Source organism: Stegostoma tigrinum, chromosome 23, assembly GCF_030684315.1.
Source record: "Stegostoma tigrinum isolate sSteTig4 chromosome 23, sSteTig4.hap1, whole genome shotgun sequence".
Lineage (NCBI taxonomy): Eukaryota > Metazoa > Chordata > Chondrichthyes > Orectolobiformes > Stegostomatidae > Stegostoma > Stegostoma tigrinum.
Window position 1 is genome coordinate 37,730,881 of NC_081376.1, and position 17,009 is coordinate 37,747,889.

General features: G+C 40.7%; 1 protein-coding gene across 2 annotated transcripts in view; it reads right to left on the reverse strand.

The window, feature by feature from the left end:
- The window catches only part of LOC125462597 (arf-GAP with dual PH domain-containing protein 1-like), a 108,724-nt gene that overhangs the window by 15,235 nt on the left and 76,480 nt on the right, over window positions 1-17,009 (reverse strand). For both annotated transcript variants that reach the window (XM_048552797.2, XM_048552798.2), the window contains exons 5-6: window positions 5,379-5,491; window positions 943-1,089 (exon numbers count right to left, since the gene is read on the reverse strand). In XM_048552797.2, coding sequence (XP_048408754.1) covers window positions 943-1,089; window positions 5,379-5,491 — 260 coding nt within the window. The remainder of the gene's footprint in view (window positions 1-942; window positions 1,090-5,378; window positions 5,492-17,009) is intronic.

Below are 17,009 nucleotides of genomic sequence, written 5' to 3' on the forward strand. Positions count from 1 at the left end.
GTTCATCCAGCCTCACATTTTATTATCTTGGAATTCTCCAGCATCTGCAGTTCCCATTATCTCTGAACTTGTTGAAGGTGTTGGGTGCATCGTCATTTTGTCAGGTGCATGTACAAGAAAGACACAGGACAAAGAGTTTTGATCATATAGACCGTAACAAAATGTTATGTGGACTTTAAATTGCATACAACTTACACGGTTCAGCAATTTGTAGCTCATTACGTGAGATCCGTGGCTCAGTAACTCACAACCGAGGTCATTTTCAGAAAGTCCCACGTCAGCACTGGAGAACAAAATCTAGGCTGACACTGCAAGTGCAGGACTGAGAGTGTGGCACTGCTGGAGATGTCTTTCTGTGTAGTGAGATACTAAACCTCTGTGGATGTGAAATATCCCATGGTGTTATTTTAAAGAGCATGGGTGTTCAGGTCCCACTTAGCACAGATCCCAGACTGGTACTTAAGTGGAGTACAGAGGCAGTATTGCGTTTTTAAAATGGCACCAGCAGTATTAACAATTTGGTGAAGTGATCAACCCCATCTTCAGAACAGCACTGACTTCGTCAATACTAGTCCATTAAAAACCAGCCTGTTTTAAATGTCCTGGCTGCCAACTATGGTAAATCACACGTCTTCTTTGCCATATCTCAAGACCAGCAATTGAAACGGCAGCAACTCCATGAAAAAAAATAACAGTTCAAGAGAAACCAGCTCGTGCGTCACTGAACTGAGACTCAAAACATGACTAAAGAAGACCACAGACCGCCAACAGCCAGTCTACTGTGATCAGTCAGACAGAGCATACTCTACACCTATTTGTTTATAAAAAGCAGGACCACAGTTTAAATAAAATGCACACAACCTTATTTCCCGAACTGCTTTGTTAATGCATTAACACTCCACATCCATTTTAAAACTGTCACTTTAGTTTGCATAATCTCACCTTTCCATCTTCGTGATAAACAAATATATTCCTTGTACTGTTGTCTTTTAAGTATGTAATTTGCAATCCATTAGGATTCCCGATTTTCGTTGGTTGAAAAGTGGCGTTGATTTGTTCGAGCCTCAGAACAGCTTTTGGATCTTTAGCCTGGGAAACAGAGGAAGCAAAAGGTGAGCCAAACTGAAGGGTGGACAGTTGCCAACTCCTGGCTACACTTACGCCTAGCATATTAGCAAAGAGTCCTCCTTCCACTTCAGTACAGTCGAACAGCTCTCATCCTCAGATCACCAATCTTTATTACTAATATGTTCAAGAGAAAACATCAAAAGGTCTCCTAGCAAACCTCCCTGATTGGCGTGAAGTCTCCAGGATATTGCTGAGAAAAAACTCCAAAACCCTAACCCCATCACAAAGAAAAATCATCAGGGAACTTAAAGATATACATTGATCATTATATCTTTAAGTTCCCTAATAATTTTTCTCTGCAGTTTGATCTCAGCAATATCCTGGAGACTCCAGGCCATTCAGGGAGGTTTGCTCAAAGACCTTTCAATATTTTTTTTTCAAACTGTTTACTATCCCAAAATTTCCTCCGGTGTTGCAACCTGACATTAATCTCCAGGACTACTTCTGTTTCTATTGACATTCTATTGATATCTGTCTGTAGTTTTTTTATTTTCCTCGTCAAGCAATGTTAGATTTTAAAATTCTGCTCCTTGTCCTCACCCCAGCCCACCTCTGGAACATCTGCCCACCTTGATATTTTGAAGAGAAGCCGGTGAGTTCTAATCTGTGCCCAGGTTTAAAATGTATCCCTCAATCAACATCATAAAGTCACAATCACATTGCTGCTTATAGCATCTTGCTGTGTGCAGGCTGAATGTTCCACTGAATTTCTACATTACAGCAATGACCAACATTACAACTGCCGCCCAATAGTTCTGACTTCAATAATCTCCCAGCCTGCCTCAATCCCCTACAGTTTGCGTATCAACAAAACAAATTCACAGAGGATGCCATATCCCTAGTCCTGCACTCATCCCTGGAACATCTGGACAAAAAGACATCTCTGTCAGACTCCTGCTCATTGACTACAGCTCCACCTTCAACACCATTATCCCCTCCAGACTGATCTCAAAACTCCTTGACCTTGGTTTCAGTTCAACCTTCTGCAACTAGATCCTCAGCTTTCTGACCCATAGGCCACAGTGAGGATAGGTAATTGCACTCCCTCCACAAGAGCACTCAACACTGGATCCTCCTCCCCACCCCGTTGAGGTTGTGTCCACCGTCCCCTCCTGTACCCCCTGCACACCTGCAACTGTGTTGCCAAATTCTGAAAGAACATCATGTACAAGTTCGCTGACGACACCACCGTGTGGGATGGATATCCAATAACAACGAGTCAACATACAGAAGGGAGACAGAGGGCTTGGCAACCTAGTGCAATGAAAATAATTGGTCTCTCAATATTGGCAAAACTAAAGAAGTGATCATTGATTTCAGTAAGAAAGGAGGAGAACACACCCCCATCTACATCAATTGACCTGAGGCTAAGGCAGCGAACAGCATCAAGTTCCTCAGAATGATGATAACTGACGACATGTCCAGGACGTAAATGCAACAGACAAGAAGACACAAAAATACCTCTCATTCCTCAGATGGCTCAGGAAATTTGGCATGTCCATCAGGTCCCTCACCAACTTCCACAGATGCACCATTGAAAGCACATTGTCCGTGTACACAACGGCCTGGTACGGCAACTGCTCTGCCCGGGAACATGAGAAACTACAGAAGGTGGTGCGTACAGCCCAGACCATCAGGGAAGGCAGCCATCCACGGACTGTATTTACATGGCTCGCTGCCGCGGAAAGGCGGCCAAAGACCCATCGTACCCCGGTAATGATCTCCTACAACCTCTTCCGTCAGGCAGAACACACAAACAGGTTCAGGAACAGCTTCTCTCCAGCTGTAATCAGACTGTTGAATGGACTCTAGCCTCAAATAATGTAACCTGCAATGTAACCTGTACGCATCTAAGTCTTTTTGATCTGTACATCCTTCGCTTGCTGTGATCTGCCTGTACCGCTCGCAAACAAAGCTTTTCACTGCATTTTGGTATACCTGACAATAAATCAATCAATGACGTCTCTTCAAAGAGGTACTTCATCAGCTGAAAGGCACTTTGAGATGTCATTAGGGGTTAGGAAAGGATCTTTCTTTTGTTTTCTGAACAGCTTTCTTACTCAATCCTCTGCCTTGCCAGGTTGGGTGAAAAAGTGTGTGTTGGGAATAGAAGGGTACAGAGGCAAAACCAACAGAATTATGTTCAGGGTCCACGCCCATTAGCCATCAACGCTTTGTGATTTTTCAAATCTAATGTCAACACTGTTGATAGCTGGAGAGTGGCAGGGAATGGTACCAAGCGGCAATTACTAATTGAGTGCTACTTTCTTTCACTGGTCCTGGGTGCTTCAAGTAGCAACATTTGCAAGTGTTTGGACAGCTTCCAAGTCTCAGATACAGGCAGGGTTATTTAGGGTTGATTTCCAAATAAGCTGCTACAGCAGGTTGCAAGGGACAGTACAAAAACAGACTACTTATTGCAATAGCTTGTGGTTTTCATCTCTCTTAGCTTAAAACAATCAACTGTTTTAAAAATGGCACCTGCAAGTGTTCTCACAAATTGCCCTCTACTGTCTCTGTATGAAATACATCAGAAGGAAGCCACTACTCTGTTAGAGATCATTTGATAATAATCCAGCACATTTAATTGCTAGACCTGAATAACCTCTCTAGTTGGGTTACCCCAACAGACAAATGGTTGTCTTTCCTTCTAACCTTTTCCTCTCAATTGGTTAGGTTCAGTTACAGAACCATTTTGCCAATCAACGCAAAGAATAGATTCTCCTGTGCTTTTGAACCTTTCTGAACCTCATGAGGAGCCTGAGCTTAGTATTCTGGCTGTAAGATAATGTCAATCCCTCAGTTTCTTAGACCCTGCCAATGACATGCTATTGTGTGGTGACATACAGATGTCCTCATCTCGTGTGTACAGCCTGAATTGAACAAAACATTGCCTCAAGAATTTCCTCATGTACAGAAACCAGGATGATGAAGATAACCTTCAGTTATCATGATACTGCACTGAGGGGGTGTGCGGAAAGAACTACAGGTTGTAACTTTGTGTGGGCTGTATGTGTGGCTGCAAAAGTACAAGCTGATATGCCCTGGGCTGTGCTACGAAGTGGAGGATGTGGCTTTTGCCCACAGTTCTACACAGTCAGCATCGATCAGTGGTGGAAATGAATTGGACTCGAGAAAGCAAGACATCTTGGACCACTCACATGTCTCTTTGTAGCCAGTCCTACAACAGGATTGGCATGAACCTTGCGGCGATGGAATGGTGTATCTCACGTTAGGAAGCATGGTAGCAGGGACAAAAAAAAAAATGGAATAGGGGTATTGTGAGGAGAAAACAGACTCCAACCCCTTTCCTCCCTCAGTACCTGCCGCAATTCCTATTGTAACCTGTCCAGCAGCACCGAATCCAATTGGTCCCTTCTGACAGTACTGTCATTATTTCAGTACAGTCGCAATCCAGATGTCTGATAATCTGGAAGTGCACGTTCAAATCCCAGTATAACAGCTGGGGGAGTTTATTGGTAAATGAAGTCATTTGGAATTAAACTGCTTGCAAAAGTAACACATATGTAACTAATGGATTGATGCAAAGACCCATTGCGTTTACAAATGTCGTATAGTGAAGGAAATCGAGCAACTTTACTCTGTCCAATATGTGACTCCAGGCACACAGCAATGTGGTCAACTCTTTATGGCCCATTGAAATGTCTGAGCAAGTCCTTCAGTTTCACTGAAACTGCTACAGAAAATGATAGTACAGTTGGACCACTGACTGAAAAAGGTGAACCCCTCACTTCCCAAGGGCAAGTGGAGTCACCCACTTACGATAAATAATAGGAGAAAGATAAAGATACTTGAGTCAACTTGAGAGAACGAGTCCACACTCAGAGCAGATGTGAGCCTGAAATATATGCATGGCAATGGTCATAATGTTCATGGATTCTGAACGTTACTGGAGGAATGATTTACTTCCAGAAATGTCAATTCCTGCTGCTAATTGTGTACTAAACCCTTTCAAAACTGTTATCTTTAAACTTACAAACTAATATAAAGCAGATTGTTCTACAGAATTGGATTTGGTGGTGATGGAAAGGTTACAGTAGGAATTGGGGCAGGTACTGAGGGAGGAAAGAGGTTGGAGCCCATTTTATCCTCACAATGCCTCTATTCCATGTTTTATTTTGTCCCTGCTGCCATGCTTCCTAACATGAGATACACCATTCTATTGCCACAAGGTTTAGATTTGTGGGCAGACAAGGAATTTTAGCACAGGTGAGGAGCTGTTTACTTACATCGTGTTTGTTGAAATATTTCAGGACGCCTTCTCGTTCTGATAAAATGAACTTCCTGCTCAAGAACTGACCATTATCACGTCCCCGTTTCCACAGAAAGCCTTCTCTGTAACCTGGAATAAAATATAACAGAAGGCTGAAGCACCAGTTAATCACCTCCATTGGGAAAATAGTTCCTTTCAAGGTTAGCAATCAAGTTACTTCAGAGAAATAATTTGTTCATCCTTTTATGAAACTCGCTACTGCACAGGGAGGCAAGTGGTATGGATGTATTTCAGGCGAATCTAGTTAGTGCAAAGGAGAAAGGAATAGAAGGATACGTTGACAGGAAGAGATACAGCAAAGCAACAGCAGACTTTTGTGAATGATTAAACATCAACGTGGCCTGTCTCTGCTATTTAAAATTTTAACTGATTGTGTCGAAGTCATCGTTTTCCAACTTATGTTATTTTTCCTCATGCTTAATAATTGGAAAGTGAGCATTATTGACTTTTAGAGATTGAAACATTGGAAGAGAAGTTAAATGCACTCTCAGTCATTTGCCACTATTGGTCAGCATTATTTCAGTGTCACAAATTTCATTGAACTGCAGAACTACTTATGGGTTACACATCAGAAAATGGGCTAAGATAAAGAAGATCCATAGTCCATTTGATGCTTCTCATCTGGAAGAGTCACCTCCTTCCCAGCAGCTGTAGATGCCTCATCTAACCAGGCACCAGCTTAACATCTCATTGAATCTTCCTATGCCTTCTTTCTAATTTGCTCTGTGCAGTTGGAATCTGCCAGGAACCCCTGGATGTGTGTTCCATGGTACAGCTCCCTTGGTGCAAACAGTTCCGAAAGATGTATGAGCAAAGTCCTGTTTAGCAGCAAACTGAGTGATCAGTAACACAGTCTTGGCCAGGGTTAAATTCTCGAGAGCTACTCTGGTGAAGTTTCTATTCCGGAGAGAGTTTTCAACACTACAAGTAATGTGATTAGGCTGGGTCAGTGTGAATTTTTCATTTCCCTTGCAAAGGACAAAGGAGGGAATTTATGCGTGGAGCCAGAAGAAGTGGGTGAGGACCTTAATTCACCAAGGAGAAGGAAATGGATGGTGATAAGATTAGGGTGGGGTATATTGATATTCTAGGGCTTGTTGTTTTTAAGAGGGTGGTGCTGTTGGGTGTCTTGAAAAATATTAAGGTGGGTAAATCCCTAAGGTCCCAACATAAGGAGAGAAGCAAGTGGAGAGACTGCTGGAGTCTTGACAGAGATCTTTGTCTTCTCTTTAGTCATGGGCAACGTCCCAGAAGAGTGGAAAATAGCTAATGCTGTTCCTTTGTTTATGAAGGGCCAGACAACCATAGATTCTCCATATAGTGCAGAAAGAGACCATTCAGCCCACACCAAATCTCCAAACAGTATCCCACCCAGGGCCAGAGCCCCAATCTGTCCCTGTAATCCTGCATTTACCACAGTTAATCCACCTAGTTTGCGCATTCCTGGATGCTACAGCGCCATTTAGCATAGCCAATCCACCCAACCTGTACATTTTTGGACTGTGTCAGAAAGAAAGAGCACCCATATGAAATTCACACAGACAGGGGAGAAACTCTACACAGTTACCTGAGGCTGGAATTGAACCCTTGTCCCTGGCATCATGAAGCAGCAGCACCAACCACTGAGCCACTATGCCACCCCTGGATAATTAAGGAAATTATAGGCAGATGAGCCTTACATCAGTAGTAGGGAAATTATTAGAGAAGATTCTTAGGAACAGGTTTAACTCATATGTAAAAGAAGGGGCTTATTAGGGATAAGCAGCATTGTTTTGTGTGGGGAAGGTCTTGTCTCTCAAATTTGATTAGATTTCTGAGGAAGGGATGTAAGGCAGTGGACGTTATCTGCATGGATTTTACTAAAGCAGTCGACAATTTCCCTCATTGCAGGCTGGTCCAGAAGATTAAGTCACATGGGATCAACAGGGAGTTGGTAAGCTGGATGTAAAGTTAGCTTTGTCATAGAAGACAGAGGATATTGTGGATGGGTGCTTTTCTGACTACAGGTCTCTTGTGTTCCGCAAGTATCTGGGACCTCTGTTCGTTGCTTTAAGTATATAAATGACTTGGATCTATGGGTGATCTGATTAGTAAATTTGCAGATGACATGAAAATTGGAGGAGTTGTGGATAGTGTGGAAGCGGATCAAAGGACACAGCAGGATATAGATCAGTTGAAAAGTTGGTTGGAGAAATAGGAGATGAAATTTCATGCAGACAACTGTGAGGTGATGTATTTTAGGAGGTCAAATGCAAAAGCAAAGTTAAAGTAAATGTCAGAATCCTTAGGATACAGAGAGATCTTGGGATCCAAGTCCATAGCTCCCTGAAAGTGGCAACACAAATGGATGAGGTGGTAAAGGCGGTGTACAGCATGCTTGCCTTCATCAGTCAGAGCACTGGTATAAACATTGCTAAGTCATGTTACAGCTGTATAACACTTTAGTTAGATTACATTTGGAATATTGTGTGCAGTTCTGGTTACCACACTATAAGAAGGATGTGGAGACTTTCAAGAGGGTGTGAAAGCTGTTGCCTGCAATTGAGTGTATCAGAGGGTTGGACAAAATTGGATTGTTGTCACTCGCACATTGGAAGCTGAGAGGTAACCTGATAGAAGTACATTAAATTGAGAGACACAAATAGAGTGGACAGTTGAAGTCCTTTTCCCAGGGGGAAAATGTTAAATACAAGGGGGCATAGGTTCAGGTGAGAAAGGGAATGTTTAAAGGAGATGCGCGAGGCAGAGAATTGTTTTCTTTTTAAAAATACAGAGGGCTTGTGTGCCTAGAATGCACTGCCAGGGAGGTGGTAGAAACAGAGACGATAGCAACGTTTAAGAGGCATTTAGACAGATACATGAACAGGCTGAGAATAGACAGATAGGGACCATGTAGGCAAACAGGGTTAGTTTAGAATGGCATCATGGTCAGCACGGAGATGGTGGACTGAAGGGCCTGTTCCTGGGCTGTAATGTCCTATGTTTCCACTTTATAACAGAGTCAATGTTTCAAAACTATTTATTTCACTGCAAAGCATTTTGGGATGTTCCAGAGTCACAGAATGTATTTTATAAATGTATGCCCTTTCTTTATCTTAGTGGTACATGTAATTGGGTCAAATGTGCACCAAATTTCAATGAATAATTTATATCAGATTCAGGACGTCATTCCCAATGTTACAGCTTACTAACCAATCTGTCCACTTTAAACTTCCCTTCAAATTACTCCAATGCCTCACCCTTCCCTCTGTAATCTCTCCAATCCTACAACTCTCTGAAATATCTACTCTCTTCCATTTCCTGCATTTTGAGTTTTCAGTTTTCTTTGGTTTACAACTGGCAGGCTCATGCCTTCAGCCAACTTTGGTTCGACACTCTATTCCCTCTTTAAACATCTCCTTCTCTCTATTATCCCCCAACTACCCCTCCTCTCTATTGCTGTTTTCTCCTTTAAACATCAACCATGAGATGTTAGGTTTACATTGCACAGTGTCAAACTATAACCTTCTTGTGGAGCATCTTGACCATGTCTTATTGTGTTAAATGTAGGTGCTTATTGAGATGTCCTTGCTACGGTCAAATGGCCTGTCAACAATGATTGTTTAAATTTGAGGGTTAGTCCCTCAGATGAAGTCATGGGAGACAGGGTGTGGAAGTGCACTGCGGCATGAATCACATTCTACACAGGAGATGGGAGGGAAACAGGTAGCAGGAACGGTGACAGTTGTTTCTCTTGTCTCGCAGTGATAGACTCACGTGTTGAACTCCTGAAGGCTTCCAATTACTTTTTGGTGCTGTCAAGGCAAATTATAAAGAAAAGACTGCTGCAACACAGACCTTAAACCAAATTATTAGAGGTTCTAAGTTAATTCTGACAATGTTTGTGGGCTGTGGAGCAACTCTTTCTTTCTACACTGAAAATATATTCCTCACATGGGCAATGCATTTACCTCCCATTCCAGCAGTTTGGAAAAACTCAAAATCATGTCTTTTTAATCACTGTTCATCAATTCTGAACTGCTTCCAAATCTGGTGATGTTTCCCAACAGCTTTCCATCTTCTATTTCAACATCTCCATATGTGGCCAATGTCCAACATTGTTTGATATTATCTCCTATGAAGTTCATTCTTGTGACTTATTGCATTAAAAGTGCTGTGTATGCAAGTGTGTGTTGTTGTTACCACATGATATGATCACTCGCAAATTACTGCTTGCATTACCCGTTTTATTACACACTGGACTCTAGCTGATCATTGTTTGCAATGATTACTGCTGACTGACAGTAAACCACGACATACAACTGAGCTCTGAACTAACGTCAATACAGTAATATTGAGCTGCAAAACCCATACCACAACATTAATCCTGTGGAATTAAGTCTCACTGTGCAGGTTTAGAACCTATGCATCCAATCTAGGTTGACACAGGGGAGGCAGTGGCCTAGTGGTATTATCACTGGACTATTAATCCATAGACCCAGGTAATGTTCTGGGGACCAGGGCTTGAATCCCACCATGGCAGATGGTGGAATCTAAATTCAATAAATATCTGGAATTAAGAGTCTAATGATGACCGTTAATGCACTGCCAATTGTTGGAAAAATCCATCTGGTTCACTAACGTCCTTTAGGTAAGGAAACTGCCATCCTTACCTGGTCTGGCCTACATGTGACTCCAGACCCATAGCAATGTGATTGAGCAATTAGGGATGGGCAATAAATGCTGTCTTAGCCAGCGACACCCCCGTTCCACGTATGAGTAAAGGGGAAAAGAAATTGTTAGAAGTGCCATCCTTCAAATGAGATGTTAAATGAAAATCCTTTCTCTCTGCTTCGATGCAAGCATGAGATCCCATTAGTACTTTTTGAAGGGCAGGGGTTTCCCCTCTAACATGCAAATTTCACTCTCAACAAACACATTGCCATAATAATTAACATGGCCATTATCACACTGCTATTTGTGGGAGCTTACTGCATACAAATGTGTTATATTATCTTCATTACAACAACTCAAAACATATATAATTAACTGTTCAATGCTTTGAGGCATCCTGAAGCATAGAGATGCTATAGAAACAAAGTTATTTTCCTTCTTCCTAAACTCACAGATCATTATTGTAACAATATGCCACAACATTTGCATAAATTGCTGTTCCCTTTACATTTTGTAATCTATTAATAAATTAGTAATTTCATACAATTAAAAATAACTTTCCAGTTATTAAAATGGAAATAAATAAATAAATAAATAAAAAAGGAAAACGTAGGGCTTTTTAGAAAAATAAATCTGATAATTTCAAATGAATGGCTTTGAATTGAGAATAAAAAATGTAATGTCTTCAAGACAAATGCTGTTTAAAATTAACCAAATGCATTCAACTACAAAACCTTCGAAGATGTCGGCCGTACACACTGACTGGTTAATATCTTAGTTGCAGTTTACTGTTATTTTAATTGAAGATATTCAATGTGTTCCTGTTAGTATAGAGGTTGAGAAACATTGACTGTACTTGATGTAACTCAATGATTTCCCTTCCAAACCCAAGTGCAGCTTTCAATCTCCGATCATGCCCCAAATTCCTGTGGTCAGCACAGCTCTTCCTGGGGGTTTGCCCCAGCCTTCTCAAAGCTTAAACTTGTCCTGTGTGACAAGTGGGTTCATTCTTGTATGGTGTACAAAGGAGCTGCTCTTGTAGCTGACTGCTTGAACAGCCAACACTGTCAAGGTTCTTTCACTTATAGATTTGATAGCAGATTGTTGGAAGATGCCAGTTTGTGTGGCTTCATTCACCAGCAGTTAAGTGACTGTCTGTATAAAATACCTGAACAGAGATGGAGAGGCTGTTGAGACGCAGTGGCTTGGGGTTACATCATTCTAAAAGGCTAGAGAATCTCGCCGTTATCAGCCAGAAGTGCACAGTATCTTATTTGGCTGATTATTTTGATTCCAAAATATATGCTTAACAAGAAAGATGACCTACTTCAAAGAAAAATGGATCTCAATTGGACCACAGTCTTGTATCTTGACTGAACTGGTGCATCACTGTTCCCTCCAATGCTAACAAACAAGGAAAGCATTTATATTGAGAGAGAGAGGGATAGTAGGAACTGCAGACGCTGGAGAATCTGAGGTAACCAGGTGTAGAGCTGGATGAACACAGCAAGCCAAACAGCATCAGAGGAGCAGGAATGCTCACATTTCAGGTCTGGACCTTCTTCAGAAAGTGTTTTGTTCCATTCTAATAAATAAAAATGGAAAACGTAGGGTTTTTTAGAAAAATAAATCTGATCATTTGAAATAAGTGGCTTTGAACAGAGTTGGGGGGGGGGGGAAATACTGTCTTCGAAACAAAAGCTGTTTAAAATTAACCAAATGCATTTAACTACAAAGCCTTTGAAGATGTTGGTGGAAAAGCATTTATCATGCCTTTATCACAATATGAGGTCTCAAGATGCTTCCCTCCCTTTGTTGCTTCACAGATGTTGTCAGACTCACTATAATATATCCAGCATTTCCTGTTTTTCTGTGACAAAGTCTTTCACAGGAGTGTTACCAAGTAAAACTTGACATCAAGCCACTGGAGGGGTTTGGATGATAGATGACCGTAAAAGCTTGACCCAAAAACAAGGCTTTAAGAAATGTCTAAGAGGATGAAAGGAAGGTAGAGAGGCAGAAACTTTCAGGGAAGGGATTCCAGAACTTCAAGCCTTAGGTACCTGACTGAACAGTCACCGAGAGTTGGAGCAATTACAACATTCCAACTGAGTCTGATGTTCTGCTGTTGAATGGATTGTCATCAGAACATGACACTATACAGAACATCATTGAATTGCACGAGGTCAGAATTGGTTACAGTTAATATGGCAACAGTCACAAATTATTACAGTGAATAAGCAGATTCCTGAGCTGAAATCTTAATTGGAAGAGAGTTTCCTGAAAATATACTACAATTTCATCCTCAAAATGGTGAAAAGAGTCCTTTGGAAACACAGGCTTCTCTGTAAAGTTGATGATAGACCTATTCAGCATTTTAAAATTTATATTGTTCATAGGTCTCCATTTAAAGCATCTTTCTTTCCTATTTTTAACAGAATTCATTCCCAATTCTTGCTTTTTGCCACCAGTACATATTTGAACATATGTTGCAACGTGGGCACCAATCTACACTTCAAAATTTGCCTTATTGTGTGAAAAAAAATTCTAGGGATTGTCCTGGGATCATGAAGAACACAACAGAAACAGAAGTCTTTGTCTCTTGTGAAAATTGACGTTTTTGACATCAGTAATCAATAGGTGGATGGAAAACAATAAATTCTTCAAACTGATCCTTTTCTTGGGAAGCTCCCAGTGAAAATGACCAGGGCAACTTTTCTCCCCCCAGTAGAGGTGATTACATTGTTACACTGTACCTGCTCTTGGAGCAGAAGAATCTGTACCTCAGATGGTGCTGTAAATAGCGACTTTTAAACTTTTCACTCATTTGAGTACATATGACAATAAAGCTAATTCAATTCAAGCAGACAGCCGATATATTTGTACTGCCTGAAGCAGTCAACGAAGTGATAGCTGATCCAGTGCAGTGAGTAAAGCCTACTTTTTAAATCAGCTTGTCTGTAATGATTTAGTATTACTGAGGAGACAATATAAAATGCACTAACAATATCTACATTCATACAGTGCTGGTAACAAAGAAAAATATCTCAAGGAGCTTTAACAAATATGATTCGATACCAAACCACAAAAGGAGATAGGTTTTGGCCACCTATAAACTTTCTCAAAAAGGGTTAAGTTTTAAGGTGGAGTGGAAGGAAGACGTAGTTGTTTTGGGAAGAGAACTTTTAGAGCCTAGGGCCCAAGCAATGGAAAGTCCAGATACCAATGATTTGGTGATTATAAACTGGGACTGCTTACAAGACGAGAAATGGAGGCGTGCAGATATCTCAGAGAGTTGTGGTACTGGTGGAGCTTACAAAGACAGCGAGGGACAGAGCCATGGACAGATTTGAAAACTTGAAGAATTTTAAGTGAGGACCAGCAGCCAATATAGATCGATGAGAACAGCAGTGTTGGGCATACAGGACTTGGGGGCAAGTTAAGGTAATGGACAGAGTTTTAGATAAGCTCAACTATAGTGAAGGTGCAAGCTGACAGGCTGTGCAGAAGAACGTTAGAGTACCAGAAACATTTTGCAACAGAACAGCGACTTGTTTTTTTTTTAAAGAAACACTACAGAAAAGAACCCTTGGTACTTTCCAACTAACAATCTATGCAATGTTCTAATTAAATGGCAGGCTAATTGAATTGGCTCACTGAAAGAAAAACAAATTGCTGGGAAATCTCAGCAGATCTGGCAGCATATGTGAAGAGCAGTCAGCGTTATTGTTTCGGGTCAAATGACCCTTCTTCAGAATTTGTGTGGGAGGATCACTGGATCGAAACATTAGCTTTAACACTCTCCACAGACGCTGCCAGATCTACTGAGCTTTCCCAACAATTTCTGTTTTTGTTTGTGATTGAATTAGCTGCCAATTCTCCTGCAGCACACAACATGCGCTGGCCTATTTATCCCGATACAGTGTTCAAGTGGTGTCTCAGTTTAATTAATGCCTTTGAACCAATGTCTGACAGAACACTGTATACTATTTAGGACTAGTGATCGTCAGTCACTCTTCAGTTAACTCAGTGCCTGTATCTTAGGGCTGTTGTGATGCTGTGCTAGTGTCCCTACCTCCAGCCAGAAGGCCTGGGTTCAACTTCCATCTGCTCCAGAGGTGTGCAAGAACATCTTTGTGCAGGTTGGTTAGAAATTATCTCAATGCCTGTGTCGTGGCAGCCCAAGACAGAGCTTCTTGATGCAACCTGCACTATAGGTTGTAAATGTCTGGCACTATGAAAAGCAACAGGTTCAAGAGATATTTCTACACTTAGGCCAACGGTTAAAGTGGGATCTGTCAAAAAGTATAACTCCCTCCCACTGCCACCCTCTGTTCCCTCTTAAACCTGTTCAGCTGGCATCAGTTGCTTAAATTTAGTTGCTCTTGAAAGTTACTGCAAAATTAAGCCCCTTGTTTTTCTTCATTGGATGTTGCCAGAGTTGTTATTTCTAGCATTTTCCTATATTCATTTGCACAAACAGCAAGTTATTACAAGAGCTTGCATTTACATGGCACCTTTAATGAAGTAAAAGCAACCCGAGAATTTTCAGAAACAGTTGGTACCAATTCTACATTCAGAGGTACAAGTCCCAGGTGAAGGCATTTTTAAAATCAAGGAGCAACTTAAATGAAGGAAGATGTAAAGGCATGAGGAGGAAATTCTGGAGTTGTAACCCAAAAATGCTTTCCTAGGACACGTCTGAAGAGAATTAAGAATCAATTGAGTTCTTGCTTCCCCCTTGTTCAAACAGGCAATACCTGTGCAATAATCAAACACACTGCACTTCCATTGCTCGTTCACTTTCCAATCTTATCCGCGTTGCTCTCTACTTGATGATGAGTTCATAAAGTGTACTTAGGTCAGATTCTTTGAACAGTATATTGTGAAACCAAACCAGGGACATGGTAGCATGTAAGCATTCAGGATTGACTGATGATTTCCTAGTAAAGGAACCTCTTGGCAGGAGATAATGTGATGGTATTTCATATTCAGCTTGAGACTGAGAAAAGTGGATCTGAAACCAACATCTTAAAATTTGAATAAAGACCATTACAAAAGGTGTGAAAAGTGTTAAGTGCAGTGGACTAGGAAAAGAGAGGGATTAAAAAGGTAAAAACAGTTAATATAAATATCACTAAATATCTGCCACAGTATAACTCACAAAAGATAGATTCTTGATGGAACATATGATAAGAATGCCACATGGCTAACTGAGGAAATTAAGCATGTTATCAAATAGAAATGAAAGGCATACCCTGTTTTAACAAATAGTGATTAGCCAATATACAAAAAAAATTTAAAGTAAAACAAAAAGTGCAAGACAAGTAAAAGGGAGAACTTAAATGAGAATAAACTAGAAAGAAATAAAACATACTGTAAGAGCTTCAAAAGGGTATATACAAAACAAGAGACAGTATATTTGCCCTTAGTACATGAGACTGGAGAATTAAATAATGGGCACCAAGGAAAGGACAGACACTTAAATAATTATTTGGTATGTTTCTTCATGGCAGATGAAGAACAAAGAACATCAGGAATAATTGAAAAGGAACACAGGGAGGGAGGAACCTAAAATTATCACTACTACAAGAGAAAAACATACTAAGAAATTTAATATGACACATTTTATTGGCCTTATGAACTATACCTTTGGATCTTAAAAGAAATGGCTCAAGACAGTGGCTCCGCCATTTCTCAATTCTGAACAAATGGCGACAGCTTGCTAAATCACAGATGTAGCATCTGTATTCAAGAAATAAGGGCAATAGAAAGCAAGCAGCTATAGGCAAACAAATCCACAACTGTAATTCAGGAAATGCTCCTATCCATCATTTAGGAAGCAGTAGTAGGGCAGTTAGGAAATCAAAATACAGAGTGACCATGGTTTTATGAAATGGAAATGAGTTCTGTCAAAGTTTATTAGGACTCTTTGAGGATATAACGAGAGAGTTGGGAGCGTGAAAGTCTTGCTACAATCATACAAAGCATTAATGAGATCACACAAGGTGGTGCATGGAGAGCTGCTGTTTTATGGGGAAAAGGTTGAGCGGGTTGTGCCTTTACTTATTTGAATTTAGAAGAAGGAGAGGTGACCTTGCTGAAACATGTAACATTTGGAGGGGGGTTGGTAGGTGCTGAAAGGATGTTTTCCCTAGTGGGGAATTCTAGAACTTGGGGCACAGTTTCATAGTGAGGTATTTTCCCATTTAAGCTCGAGGCATGGAGAAATTTCTCCTGAGAAGGTTGTTAATCTTTGGAATTCTCTTCCCCAGACAGCTATGAGCAGTTGAGGTAGAGTTACTGAATACATTCAAAGCTAGATTACTCAAATTTTTGAGCTACAAGGAAATGAGAGGTTATTGGGGTTGGAGGGGAGGCTATGCTGGGAAGTGGAAATGATACCGTCAGATTGAATCTTGACCTTTTTGAGAGGCAGAGCAGTGTCCAGGGGCTAAATAGGAATAGCAGTAGGCTATTTCTTATATTCTTATTTATAGTTACTTACAATACAAGTCTGAATGTCATTGGAGGGCAGGATTTATACATTCAATGGGCCTGCACTTCAACCAGTATCAAGAGACTTGCCTTACAATCTTATTTAATTGAAATGCTCTGGCAGTCATCAAGGAGACTTTTTAAATGAAAGCAAGTTAATTAAAATATCCCCACACATTCATAAAATCCTGAATATTACATTAAGTCTGACTAATTCATTCATTAAGTTGAATCAAGCGCACTTTGCAAAATCCAACCACTGGTTTAATATTAAACATGAATTATAGTGGAGCTACTGTAATCCACTACATGCAGATATCCATATTAAAACATTCCAGATACATGGAATTTTGGCAATTATTGCTAAAGGAAGAGTGTACAAGTGGGGGGGAAGTGTTGCTGCCACAGTTCATGACATTAACAAGACTGCACGTGG